Consider the following 14469-nt stretch of genomic DNA (forward strand, 5'->3'; position numbering starts at 1 on the left):
GCTCACACTACTCTCACCAAAGAAGGGGTCCTTTTCATGGTATTATTCTTGAAGCCTGAACCTATCCTCTTCTCTCTCTCTCTCTCTCTCTCTCTGGCTTCTCCCCCACCCCTTATCCAACAGGCATGTCTGTCTCTTCTGCTACTTCTCAGGCTGTCTCCTCTATGTTGTTCTTGGCAAGGAGCCATTCCATCCCAAAGGCTGCATGTGACATGTGTTGTAGTTCTTGCCCCCCATTTGCTGGGTAAAATGTGAATTTAACACCTCATAACTTTACTTGTAATAAGTTGTTTTTCATCGATACAGAAAAGGACAACGCTCCTACGACTTCCTTGGATTTTTCACTGAATTTAAATCAGCAAAAAAGGAAGAAAGAACTGAAGGTTTGCTACGTGCACACGGAAAAGATCATGAACAGGTGAAAACTGCACATATTGAAACTGTTCTATCCCAGACTTTTCTTAACAGATTCTTTTGGACACTCAACAGAATGTTCCCACAATGGCATTATCATGATTTTGTGCTGAACTATGCATGTGAAAGGCTGTCATTGACTCCCTCACCCTTGTGAATAGGAGAGATGAGATTAAAAATACCAGGAAATAAGAAGAAAAGACAGTAAACTTTTTCAATATGCGTTTACTGCAGCAATAATTTTATTGGCCCAGAAATGGAAGCAGGAGGAAATACTGATGATAGAAGAATGGAGAATGAAATTGACAGACTATGCAGAGTTGGACAAATTAACTGGAAAAATTAGATATCTCCGAGATCAAAAGTTTATTGATGACTGGGGGAAATTTGTGGATTATCTGAAAAGTCTATGCGATGTGCAAACAATGCTAGTGGGGTTCCAAGAAGCACTGTGAGCTATAAGATGTATTGTTGGAAAGAAATAGAAGTGGGAGGGAAGACAATGGCAATACAAAAATAAGGAATGCGAAATAGAGAGATCAATATGGATGATTGTCAGAGCAGCTGAGGGAAGTCAAAAAAGGATTAATTTGTTAAAAATTGGATATAATTGTATATTTGTGTTGAAAATTAATAAAAAAATATTATAAAAAAGAGATTAAAAATACCATTCTTAGTGGTATCTTCTTAACATATATTTTAATCTATTTTTAGTTTATCATGGATTTTATTTTTTTAAATATTTGAAATACTTGTTTTTAACTGTTTTTACCAATTGTTTTATTATTTTAAAAATGACTTCCAGGTTGTTGGTTTTTTTGCAATTAAGCACTGCATAAATTACACACACAATTCTGGTTTTACATTAGCGCACTTGCTTAGAATTTCTTCTCTCCCATCCTGTCTTTTGGGTTTATTGGGGGGGGCAGGGGGCAGGGCTGAGTGTTCCTGCATATTTAGCAAGGTATGCATGAGATGTGCAAACTAGTATACAGTATGTGTGACTGAAGAAACTGTATTTCCTGGAAGAGACAGCTCAGTTCTGAAACCAGTAGAAGAAAAAGAATGTGCTGTGTACGGCTCTTGAGGCATGCCATGAGGGCAAGAATGAATCCATGCATCACAGACCCCAAAGTCCAAGGTCTTAATAGATGTGCCGCCAGTGTAGAGCTCGCTCTAAGACACGAACACCAAAAGGAGGAATGAGGGCTGGTCCTTTATGCAGCAGCGTGAGGAGAGGGGTTCAGGAAAATAAAAGTGGAGGCGACACACTGACAAGTGAGTGGGACAGGAAAGAATGGTATTGACTGGGTACCTTGAAGTCGGAAAGTGAAGCCATCAGCTCATCCAGTTCTCTTGTGGCTGATGAGGCAGATATGCGAGTCTGTTGCTGGCTGGAGGTGACCCGCTGGGGGCTGCTCATCTCACCCTGATTCACAGTGATAGCTGGACTAAGGGAAAGACAGAAGACAGTCAGACACTGCTAAGAAGAGGGAGGTGGCCATTTCTTCCCAAGGACAAGCAGCAAGGCTTCCTCCCTGCCTCCCACCGAACTGTTTTATCCACAATCTTCCTGCTTGTATCTGGCTCTTGTCACTCAGAAGATAAAAACTTTGGATCCTTTTGGAGACAGGTACACTCTCCTGTTGAGGCATGCATGGGCACAACTATCCATTACGTGCAGATCTGGGCCTGGTTTGAGGATTCACGAAGCTGCCTTATACCAAATCAAACCATTGGGTTCATTTAACTCAGTAGTTAGCTCATCTAACATGGATTGGCAGTGGGTTCTAGATGAGGTTTTCTCCCAGCCCTACCTGTAGATGCCAATGGTTGAACATGGGACCTTCTGCATGCAAATCAGCAGCTCTATCACTGAGCTATGGCCCCTTCCCTTTCATAGGAGGCTGCCTTGTACAGAGTCAGACCATGGGTCTATCTAGCTCAGTACTGTCTACAGCTACTAGCAGCAGCTCTCCAAGGTCTCTCCGAATGCTACCTGAAGATGCTGAGAGTTGAAAGAGAGCTACTGTATATAACAGAAACAGAGCTACTCTCTCTCAAACACAGTACCTTCTAAGAGACACTTCCATCGTTTCCTCTGCCCTCAAGCCTCTGCATCTTGATCTTTTAATTAATTAAAATTAATTAATTAAAAATTAATTAATCAAAATTTCCTCTATCTGTAATTAAAAATTCTCTCTCTTTTTCTTTCTTCCTCCCTCTCTCTCAACAGTCATAGCTGCGGAACCTTGTTGCTTTCAGCTCTGGAACATGTACAAAGCCCACCTTTCTCTTCTTCCTGAATGATGTAATGCTCTCGAGCTCACTCATTATTTGCTTGCAGTGATTACTGCAACACTTCTCAGCTTTCCGGTTTCCTCTCAGAAACCTCTTTCCTCCCTCTTGAATTCTGCAGCTTGCTTAACCCATTCTGCTCACACAATATGCTCCCCTTTCCTCTACACAAGCTTCCTTTTTCCTCTCTCTAGTTAAGCTTCCACTATTGACCTCTAAATGTCGTCAGTCTCTTTATCTTTTTTTTCTCAGACCCACTCTTGTAAACTGCAAAATCACACCAATCCGTTCCCTGGTTGCGTCTTTTCACCCTTGCTGCTCCTGTTCATGAGAGCACTTCACCTCTTGGTGAAATTTGTTGACCCCTGACATAACCCATGGGCCCCAGTTTTCCATTTCTTCTTTGGAAAGAAGTTCCCCTTCTCTTTTGAGGAACCAGAAACTGGCCCATATTGCATTCTCTGACGTGAGACACCACCGCTTCCTGCACCGCCCTGGGAGCCCCTGCATTATAGTGGGAAGGGAGAAAGTGGCCAAGTTGTTACTCACACTGGACTGGGCACAGAGCTTTCCAGTTCATCCAAAAGGCTCTCCACACTAGGGCACACATCCTCAGTGCCGTGCCCTCCGTTCCGCTTGGGCTTCTCCTTCGGTGGGGTTGCTGATTGTGTGTTCAAAGAGGTAGTGTTCTCTGGGACACCGTAGTGAGATCCAGTCCCACCAGGCAATGAAGGACTCCTAGTGGCTTCATCTTATAAGCAGAAAGACACAGGCAAATGGTTTTTATTCATTTTATTTATTCAAAAGGAAATGCACGTTTGCTTGCTTGTAATAGAACCAACCTCTAAACAAGCAATCTAAACAAGCAATCAAACAAGATATCTAAAAGATAACTCAGATCAACAATAACCTTTAGGGAGATTAAAGAACATGTCAGCATTTTCTGTGTCTGGATAGGCTTTGCTTAAAGAAAATGTTTTCAGTAGGCAGCAAAAAAGTACAATAAAAGCATCTGCCTGGTGTAAATAGGCAGGGAGCTCCGAAATATAGGTACTGTCATGCTAAAAGACCCATTTGCTACAAGTGCAGAATGAATATTATGTGGCACTTCAGTTCCCTATACTTTAATTCCTCAAATTATAACTTAAGGGCTACTTGGGGACCACCAAAATGTGTGTCTTCTCCAAGTCTGCAGGCATCTCAGTTACACTGGGAGTCAGAGCGCAGCATGTGCATGGGGCAGGCAACAGATCCAGGATCAGGGGACAGGAATTTGACTCCCGCCATCAAATTTACCTATGGTTGTCCTGTGCTGCCAGAGCTATTGCTTCCTACCTGGTGCATAGCCGCTGGGAGGGTTGTGCTGAACGGCATTCAGTTCCAGTAGCAATCGGTCCAGTTCTGACAGGTTATTGCCTAGCGAAGAGCTCATCAGGGTGGGAGATGGTTCTGCAGACTTCTGCTTGTTGGGGAAACTGGTGTTCAAGGGATCAAAAGGAAAGCGAATTGATCACAAATCTTTTTATTAAACCTTGCTAAGCTACTTGCATTATAGGTTTGCAGGGATGGTTGCTGCTGTTTTTACTTCTATATAAACGCAGTTCCAAGTCATCAAAAGTGATAAACCCCAACTGGCTTACAGTGGTACCTCGGGTTAAGTATTTAATTCGTTCTGGGGGTCTGTTCTTAACCTGAAACTGTTCTTAACCTGAAGCACCACTTTAGCTAATGGGACCTCCTGCTGCCGTTGTGCCGCCGGAGCACAATTTCTGTTCTCATCCTGAAGCAAAGTTCTTAACCCGAGGTAATATTTCTGGGTTAGCGGAGTCTGTAACCTGAAGTGTATGTAACCTGAAGTGTATGTAACCCGAGGTACCACTGTATTTTCATCCCATTTGTGGTTTTACTGTTGATTTGGCAACAACGAGGGCTGATGTATCTAGAGCTCCACATGCAAAGCATGGGCTCCACAACAAAGTTATAGCCCCTCCCCAGAATATACCTGATGTGGAGCTCTCTCTTATTTCTCTCCTCAAAACCTACTGGGAGTGAGGGAGCATACAGCTTAATTCACTTGTCTTTATGGTACAAGTTCCTAAGTACATGTAATTGTTCTTGCCAGCATCCATCCAAGCTCCTCCCCACCACCTTTGCTTGCATTGCACCTTAAAGAGCCACTCTAGCCTCTAAGAACCATCACCATGGAGCTGCAGTTAGCTGCATATTCCTGAAGTAACTAACTAACTTTCTTTCTTTCTTTCCTTCCTTCCTTCCTTCCTTCTCTCTCTCTCTCTCTCTCTCTCTCTCTCTCACACACACACACACACACACACATACACAGAGCTTCAATTTATGATGCAGTCTGAGATGCCTTGGTGGCATTTTGCTAGACTGGTTTAAATAGTGTTTTTGTTTTACAGATTTAAAATAACTTTAATTGGGAATGACAGCCACCCAAATCTCCATTTTACAGCTGGAGATACAGTGATCAAAACCCGATTACCGAAGGCAGATCTAAAATGAATGGCAAAGCAGAAAATAAAAATCCTGATCTCCTAACTCTGCTGTGCTAGAGAAAGTTAACTGCATTTCGCCACCTCAAAATCCTGTTTATGGAATGTTATTCCACAAACGCAGTAGGAAAAGATCCCCAAGAACTAGCTCTGAAGTGAAACAGGAAGTGGTATCAACATGGGTGCCCAATATTTTCCCGACCACCACAAGCAAAACCTGCTCCTGGCTTCACCATAAGCTGCTGAGTGTAGGGGGGGTTTGGGAGAGTAAGCATGGGAATAGTGGGCTACCTGTAGACGTGCTCCTCTTCGCTTACACGTGAAGGAGAGATGGCACACTCTCTGGACACCGAAGTGCTGGAGCTGCACACAGGAGACTGGGACTGTGGCTGCAGAAAGAACCATTTACACATTTCATTTAAATTTATTAGGAGAGAGACAGAGAGAGTGTATATGAGTCAAAATCTCTGTTCTAGAACCAGCTCTGTGCAAGAGACTTTCACCCAACTACTGTGCTGCCCATGTAGTCCTTTTTCAAATTCAAAGCACTGAATGAGGGCTGAGGAACCTTTTTCAACCCGAGGGCCACATGTACAACTTTCTGAGGGCCTCAAATCAGTGGTGGACCGAGCCAGAGTCAAAAGTGGGGACAGCAACAAATGTCAATTTTACCTCTGCACAGTAGGCTGCTTTCTACACACACAGTACACAACCCTCTCTATATTTCTTCCAGACAAGCAAAAGACAGAAACACTTGGAGTGCAAAGTAAAGGAGGGGATGGGTGTGGCCTGGGGAGAGTTCCAAGGGCCAGACAGAGAGACCTGGAGAGCCACTGTCAGCCCCTGGGTTTGAGGCTCCCCACCCCAATCCTATAAAATTGTCACATTAACACACAAAAGTAAGTCAAAATGAGAAGGCTGCACTTGCAGACAACCCTTCTCCTGTGCTCCTGTGTTATATGAGCACTCAGACACTATGATCAGAACAAGCCAGGATAGGAAGACACAGTTTGAAACTGGCTTAAAACCTGAATTTGTTTGTAAGCCACTGACCATAGTTTCCAGTATATGGCTAAGATTTGAGTCTCAGATTTTTGGCTTAGCACTGCAATGGAAACACAACCATGGTCACCGTAATCTTCACAGCAAGCCATCATTAAAATCCCTAGTGGGAAAGGTTGGCAGGTGGTGGACTACTTAAGGTCAGCTAGTATGTTCATAGCCAATGATGAATTTGGGTGGCTGACAGCTCACCTTCAGAGTAAAAACCAGGTTTCGTATGGAGCTCTGCCTGACATTTTTTTAAAAAATGAAAAGCTGCCACTGAAGACTGAAATCAAAGGCCAAGGAATGGCAAGTAGGCCCTTAAGCCTTTCCCTGCTGGTTGCTGCCTCTTTCAGAATATTCTTCTCCCATGTGCTCTTCCCACCCCCAAGAAAAGCAGCTTGAGGAGGCCGTCTAGGGGCGGGCCGGGGGGGATGACAAAGCAGAATAAGCTGGAAAGGAATAAGCAGACCCTTTTTCAGCTCCCAAATGCAGCCCCCAGATGTTGCTTTTCCTTCAACCATCAGGAGAGAGATACATGGAGTTCCATGTAATGCACACTTTATTCTTTAGTTGTACTACTAAAGCAAGGCTGGGGAACATTTAGCCCTACAGATGTTGTTGGACATCAATTCTCATCAGCTCCCACCAGCGTAGGCAACGGGTGAGGGATGATGGGAGCTGTAGTCCAACAATGTTTGGAGGCCAAAGGTTCCCCAGCCTTGCTGTAAACAAACAAAGCAACAACAATTCAGGGTGCATGCAAAGCAATGTGGTTCAGTGAAATCTGCTGGTCTTAGCATTTGGGAGATCAGGGTTTGGAGATTAGTCTGAGCTGCAGCTTAACCCCAAGAACCCATTGTGAATTCAGCCTTTGGAACATGCAAAGTAACAAGGAAGCAAATCATGGTTTACCCCTAACACACAGGCTTCCAGATCAAACCCTAGCACCTTTTATTTTATAAAGTAGCAATAGTTACAGTTCACTTATTTCCTCAGGAATATAGACAAATTGGATGGCCTTGCGCCAGCTGCTCACTCAGGCTCACAACCCAACTTGTACAGCTGTTAGAATAGTGACTTTCCTCCAGAACTGATCTACACAAAAATCAGATCATGCAAGAAAACTACTCTCCCCGCACTCCCCTGTTTTACAAAAAGTTGCCACTTCCGCATTTGGACAGGCCCAAACAGTTTTGAGAGCTCACTCTCTACTTACATGCAATGCATGACTGGGATCTTGGAATGTGGAACAAACAGGATGCAACCTGGTAACAAATTGTTCTCCCTAGAGCTAGCCTTCACCCCCCTCCAGAAACACATTTCATGCTTCCTCCAATCTGATCTATGGCTCATATACCTGTGATCTACAAAACTACAATCTCTTTTTCAAAAGCCCCAAGGTGACTGATTAAGATCTGCACCATTCCACTGTGGCTTCAGACAGGGCACTGGTGAGGAGACTGTGAGTAGTGTTTTCAGGGCGTGAACCTTCAGGTCTAGCTTTACAGACCGAAAGAAAAATTGAGCAATCTTCACATTATGCTGCCAGCTAAAGCTGAGTACTGCCATGTTTACTCAGAGCAATGTGGGGAGGGGAGAGTCAGTTTCCATGTAAGCATTTAAGTGAGCTGGTAACAAGCACAGTGTGAAGCCAGAAGAGGTTTCTTCCAATTAAACGAGGAAGCGTCCAATCCCAATTAGAAGCATTAAACAATCACTAGCCATTTATTTTCAGTTCTTGGCAGTAAAGTTTTCATGTTATGTTATTAGAGCAAATGCTTTTATTAATATGGCCATAAACCAGCTCTGAGCGGAAATATGGGATACAAATATTTTAACAGACAGTAAGTTGCTCCACAACACACCAACAACTGGCTCCCTCAGTTCCATGAGCATAACTAAGACAGACAAGCAAAATTACCTGCTGGTGAATATTTCTGGGGATGCTGAGCTGCCACTGGTCTAAAGGTTCACTTACAGTCCCATTCAAGGCCTCATTAGAAGGAGGGGGTGGCACCGGAGGAGGTATAGTGATTTCCTGGTATGTATGATTTCCAGTTGGATACGAGTAAGATGTTTCCTCTGACAGGAAGACTGGTCGCTTGGAGATGTGAGAGGTAGTGGATTCCAGGTCTGCTAACAATGCGTCTGCACAGAAGACATACAAGAGGAGGAATTAGAAAAGGAGGGTTTTCTCTATATTAGGGGTAGAGAACCTCATGCCTGGGGGCCAAACGAAGCCCCCCAGGCCTCTTTATCTGACTCTCAGGACTAACCTGGCCATGTCCCAATTCCAAGCCACACTGGCCCTGTTCCAAGCCCTTCTCTGGTGCTTTTGCTGGCTAGAATGTGTACTTGAATGGTGATAATGCATCTTGCTCACCAGGAGTGAAAGGTGCATGCATGTGTGATTTGGACAGGGGTGTGTGTGTGTACGCAGAAACCTCTGATTTTTTGCATGGCTAGAACAAAGCCTTCTATTGCTCTGTCTTGCCTGCAGCCCTGCCCACCACTGCAGCCCCCAGAAAGTCTCCTAGAAGGGAATGCAGCCCTCAGACTGAAAAACATTCCTCTGGGCCTACACGCTTTCTTTCACTCCTCCCAGCCAAGTCAACAGGCATCGCTATCCTGAATGAAGCCCTTCAACAAGCTTCACTATACTGTCAGAAACTAAGTCTCTAGAAACCTGCTGTTCTTTCCAGCACAGCACCAACACAGTTAATAAAACCTTCCTTACCTTTACAAAAAAGTAAACAGACCAAGACACTACAGCAGGTGATAGCAACAAGAAAGCACCCTGAAGATCCAAAGAAAAGCCAGATAGTAATGACTCCTCAGCCCCTGCAGCTTTGCTAAAGAGGAACCTAAGCAGGCCTCTCTCTGAGACAAACCCACCAAAGTCTGAAGCAGACTAATTACTAGTTCTGTGTCATGAACTCATTCAAAACGTGGCCACAAGCACTGCCTTGTGCAACAAAGAGATCTCGGGAAAGATTTTTCTTCCTCAAAATCCAAAGACATCTAGGAAAGGACTCTGTCGGCCCACAAACTTGCTTCCCAGGTGCAAAGAGTTAACACGAGATCGGTTCCCTGCCAGGTAAATGCAATTTTGCCTCCTGCAAATAGCTTTCAACATGCTGAGTCAGATCGCAAATTCCTGAAGGGGAGGAAAAGCCTCTCCCAGATAAAAATGCACCTTCAAAAAAGGCAGAGGCAAAGTGGGGCAGGGAGAAATCTGGATACTTAAACTAGCACAGCCTGTCCTTGCTTAGTAAGGGAGGAAGAAAAGTGCAAGAAGCGAAACTGTGCAACAGATGAGAGGTTTTGTCTGCAGCATAACAAGCTACAGCAACTTGCAGTGTATCCCAGCCAGAGTTGCTGTAAAAAGACCCTTCAAGGAAAAGAACAATGGATGACATTTGCCAAGTCAGGCTACTCTCAAAGAGAAATGGAGCACAGGAAAGGTTGAAGGCAAACCAGACAATACACTATCAATAGACCAGTTAAGGTTTCAAAAAGAGAAGTAAGCTTTTGAGTCACACAAAGCTCATTTTCCAGCTGTGTTTCTAGGGCAATGTCTGCCTAACTATCAATGGCATGTGGTGAATTTTTTTGTAGGATCAGAGGTGCCAGCTGGCGAGGGCGATGGGGGTGGGGAGCCACATCATGCCTGTGAGTATCACCTCCCTCCCTAAGCTTCCCAGGCTTTCGGAAGAAGGCAGCAGGCCCCTGACAGGATACTGGTGCTCTCCTGCCTCCTTCCCAAAGCTTCCTGGGCTTTGGGAAGGTGGAAAGAGTGTTCTTGAACCCATTGAAGCATTGCACCTTCCTTCCTAAGCCGAGCAGAAGCTTCCCAGGCTTTGAGAAGGAAGTCCTGGGGAACAATTAGGGGACTCTTAGGGTTACCAGGGTTATGCTTCCCGGGGACAGTCCCAGGATTTGCAAATAAGTCCCCAGACAAATTCCATCCCCGGAATGTCCCCAGATTTCATCTAATGTCCCCGGGAAACGCAGCAGCGGCAGTTGACTCTGGCTGGCTTCAGAAACTGCTCGGAAGTCCCCATATGAACTCAAATTTTGATTATGAACTCCCTCTTATGTTGCTATCACAGCCATAAAGGAAACTATGGGCACAAAACTGCATGTGATGTCGGCATACACATATTTTGCTGTACATAGCAGATGGAAAGTCTTCATGTTCATCACTTGTTAAGGTCTATGTGCAATTTCCTATGCAGAAATAGCACCTATTAACGAAATATGTTGTGCATAAAGCAATCTTTAGATGTTCAGAGTTGGAAGAAAAAACATTATTGCCCTCTTAGGTTACTGTTCACCCAATTATGAAGACGATACTCAGCATACCCAGACCTACGTGGCCAGATCAGGAGAGTGCCTCAACACTGCATACCCATGTCTCTGTACTGCATACAAAACTGAACACTCAGACAAGGAGATTTTGCAATGGGGTATCTGCTTTTGCTTGCTTTATTTATCTCCCTTGGCTCTCTCAAAAAGAGATTTCAATAAACAAGTAAGTTGATAGTTGGAGGACCCTGCAACCTACGGATTCATTTCTAGGTGAATAACACATTGTTGACTAAATATACCAGCTCGTCTGATGAAGTTGTCACAGGTTATTAAATTCTTCTTTAAAGTATACACCAACTCAAGACTTCAGCCCACATATAAAATCTTGCCATGTATAGCGAAGAGTGGTGAAGTAACGTCTGAGCACCCTGCATGTCTTTCAAGACAAAGATGTTGTAGGCGTTGTTTTAATTAGATTACTAAAAGAGTGCCTCCAGGGTAAAACGCTCCCTTCGGGAGTAAGGAGTACTGCCTGTATAAACTACACGCTGCATGCTTGTGAAGGAAAAATTCAGAAATACAGTGGTACCTCAGGTTAAGAACTTAATTCATTCCAGAGGTCCGTTCTTAACCTGAAACTGTTATTAACCTGAGGTACCACTTCAGCTAATGGGGCCTCCTGCTGCCACTGCGCTGCTGCCACACGAATTCTGTTCTCATCCTGAAGCAAAGTTCTTAACCCGAGGTACTATTTCTGGGTTAGTGGAGTCTGTAAGCTGAAGTGTCTGTAACCCGAGGTACCACTGTACACAGGCATTTTTACATGTTGGTGTCAATGTGTTTGTCTGTAAGACAAACATAGGAAACAGTCATATACAGAGTCCAGCTATCAGTTGATCAACTATCAGATTGTCTACACTGACTGGCAGAGGCTCTCTGGGGGTTCAGATGGGAGGCATGCACAGCCCTACTTGGAGATGCCAGAGAATGAACCTGAGACCTTCTGCATGCAAAGCGGATGCTCTACCACTGAGCCACAGTCCTTCCCCACAAGAGGTCATCTCAGTACACAACATACCTTTCAAACAACCAGGCTAACACGATTACTGCCATCCTCATATTAACGACACTTGAACATAACCTAAGCCTAAAGGGGCTCCAAGTTATTTAGAAGGACTCTAAGGTCATCTGTGAACCCCTCAGTTCCCTCAGGGTACGTAACTGGAGCACAGCCTAGAAAGAGGACTTGTTTTTAAGGAACACGATATGCAGCAAGGATTCCCAAGGCGCAGAATACATACCTCAGAGAAGAGGGCAAGGAGCTGCAGTTGTTCTAATACTGTTGCTCTTTGAATGTGTGACTATGTGTACACAGTTTATGATTCAAGCTCTATCAGAGAAGGTGTGGCTCTGAATGACAAAAACTTTCCTCGTGAAATGATTATCAAATCATGTTTTCTTGCGCTCATGCTCTCTCTCACACGCACACCCCACTCTGTGAATTACCAAAGGAGGAATTCTCAATTGCAAAGGTCAACAGTCCAGAGAAAGAGGGGAATGGAGTTGCCTGTCCTGTATGCAGCTTTGTTGATGCAGGCACATTTTCCCACTCCACTGCCCTTTTCCCTTATTTTTTAAACAAATGCTTAATATTGTCTCTGAAAAGGATGAAACTTAGTTCCCAGTGAGTGTTTGTTCACATTGTTATGTTTCTGCTGCAGCTACAGCTGGACACACCTCTATGGCAGTTTATGCACTGTTTCCTTCTAGGGTGCCTGAAAGATAAGAATTCTGGAATAAACTGCAACTATGTCTGTCTTCCTGGGCATAAGATACTGTAGTCAGATGGAGTGCCCTTTTCAAATACAATATCCCACATATTCAACACAAGTCCTCATTATTGGATAGTTGCTTTTCTTCCCTTTTCAGTCAGAGGTAAATCAAAGAGGAACAGCTGTCTTAGCAGTAAAAACAGCCAACATCTGTTGAGACCATGGTCACAACACCATACATTTGAAGCATGCATACTCACCACCACCACCCAAAGAATCCTGGGAACTGTTTTTCTTAAGGGTGTTGGGAACTGTGGCTCTGTAAGGTGTCCACTACAGCTCCCAGGATTCGGGGGGAGCGGGGGAGAGAGAAGCCATTTGCTTTAAATGTATGGCACAGGTGTGACCCAAGCTCTTACTAAGAAGTACTTGACATATGATGAACTCTGGCGATTGACACTTCTTTGCTTTGACCTTTTTAGTGATTAATGACTCCGTAATACGTCACACAGGCTTGCTTGGAACTGGAAGTGATGCACAATAGACAATTTGCTTGACTCCCTAACTTTGTTCAAAAAGTTATTTACCAAGTTTTTCACATTTGTTCATGAATGATTTGTGAAGGGTGCAGTGCCTTATCAATAGCTTTGGGTGACACTGCTGCAGTTCTCAGAGTCCATAGGGTAAGGTAGGCTAGACATATAATTTTTCCCCCCAGTATAGAAAATTACTGCTTAAGTTAATGTGGCGGGCAAGAAGCAACTATTGCTTAAAAGGCAGTTGTGAACACGCATTATACAGTAAAAGTTAGAGGGCACAGCTGGGTCCCTTAAGAGGCACCATCTCTAAACAGGCCTTCTGTGTAGGTAGGTAGGTAAGCTCCAAGATCAACAGATGAGGCCCTCCTGGTGGTTCCTCCTCAGTACAGTGTAAAGTAAGTAGTGTGGGGGCCTGGGAAGCAGCTTTTTAAGTTGCAGCTTAAAAGGGGGGGAACTTCCTCCCTACTGACCCATCTTTTATACTTTAATGTAGCTAGTGAAGGCAATTCTCTAAGCAGGGGTTTGGAACAGAAGGCCTGACTGCTAATGCTATTAGTAACTGTTCTTTAGTGATTTGTTATGAGTCTGAAGGATTGTTTTATTTTATGGGATTTATATAATTTAAATGTAAATGTAAAATGTAAATGACTTGTGCAAATGATTTTATATATATATATATATATATATATATATATATATATATATATATACATACATAATCTCTAATATAACTATTGGGTTGCTTCCAAGTAAGTTTTATTCAGACTAGACTTATTGAGATTGGTGGATCTAATTTTGTCAAGTCCATTAATCTCACTGGATGTACTTTATGTATGGCTGTTATTGGATGCAACTCTATGTAAATAAAAAAGTACTGTAGAGGGTTTTTGGTGTAGTAGGATTTAGGCCACATGGCAACCTAGACTAGTTTGTGTTCCAAGCAGCTGTCTCTAGGTTTTCATTCAGTTTATGATACAACTTACTTTCTCCTCCAGCAAGCAGATCTTCTATATGAATGTATTATATATAACATTATAAACAAATGCAGAGTAACGGTCTTCAGCCAGAAACAAAGTTAGAGCTGCAAACTCAGCCAGTAGAAAAGTGTGGTGAGCAAAGATGGATTCTTAAGCAACATGTTTTCCACCAAAGAGACAATCTCCTTCCTTTGGTCTTAGCAATCTGGCACGCAGGCAAAGTAAAGCAGGGGAGGTTTCTAAGTGAACACTGAAAGCCCAGCCTATGAAACAGTTAAGTGGCAGAGATCACAGGTTTATTCATTAACTTCCTCCACCTCACATCCTTTGCCTTCCTGACTTTAGCAGCATGCTCCACTGTTGAGGAATAGGAAGTAAAAGAGGACAAAAGAAATACTGGGTGCTGATCTCTCACGTGGGATCTGATCAAAAGGGCTGGTGACAAATTATGCTGAAGCATAACCAGTGACTACAATGTTGTAGTCCTGAAGGAGCCAACTGATACAGTCTGTGTTCACTATGAGAAGAAAATATGCAGCAACACAGGCACGCCAGCTGAAGGACAGACAACCAGTGCCAACAGGGGCAAATTACCTGG

The 14469-nt window shown here is 43.7% G+C and overlaps 1 protein-coding gene across 1 annotated transcript in view; it reads right to left on the bottom strand.

Moving 5' to 3' along the window:
• PXN (paxillin) overlaps positions 1-14469 on the bottom strand; it is a 62060-nt gene that overhangs the window by 18670 nt on the left and 28921 nt on the right. Inside the window, exons 2-6 of the mRNA XM_081892352.1 lie at positions 8194-8420; positions 5517-5614; positions 4048-4187; positions 3262-3463; positions 1730-1865 (exon numbers count right to left, since the gene is read on the bottom strand). Of these exons, the coding sequence (XP_081748478.1) occupies positions 1730-1865; positions 3262-3463; positions 4048-4187; positions 5517-5614; positions 8194-8420 (803 nt within the window). The remainder of the gene's footprint in view (positions 1-1729; positions 1866-3261; positions 3464-4047; positions 4188-5516; positions 5615-8193; positions 8421-14469) is intronic.

The sequence above is a fragment of the Podarcis melisellensis genome, assembly GCF_964234715.1.
Source record: "Podarcis melisellensis genome assembly, chromosome: 16".
Lineage (NCBI taxonomy): Eukaryota > Metazoa > Chordata > Lepidosauria > Squamata > Lacertidae > Podarcis > Podarcis melisellensis.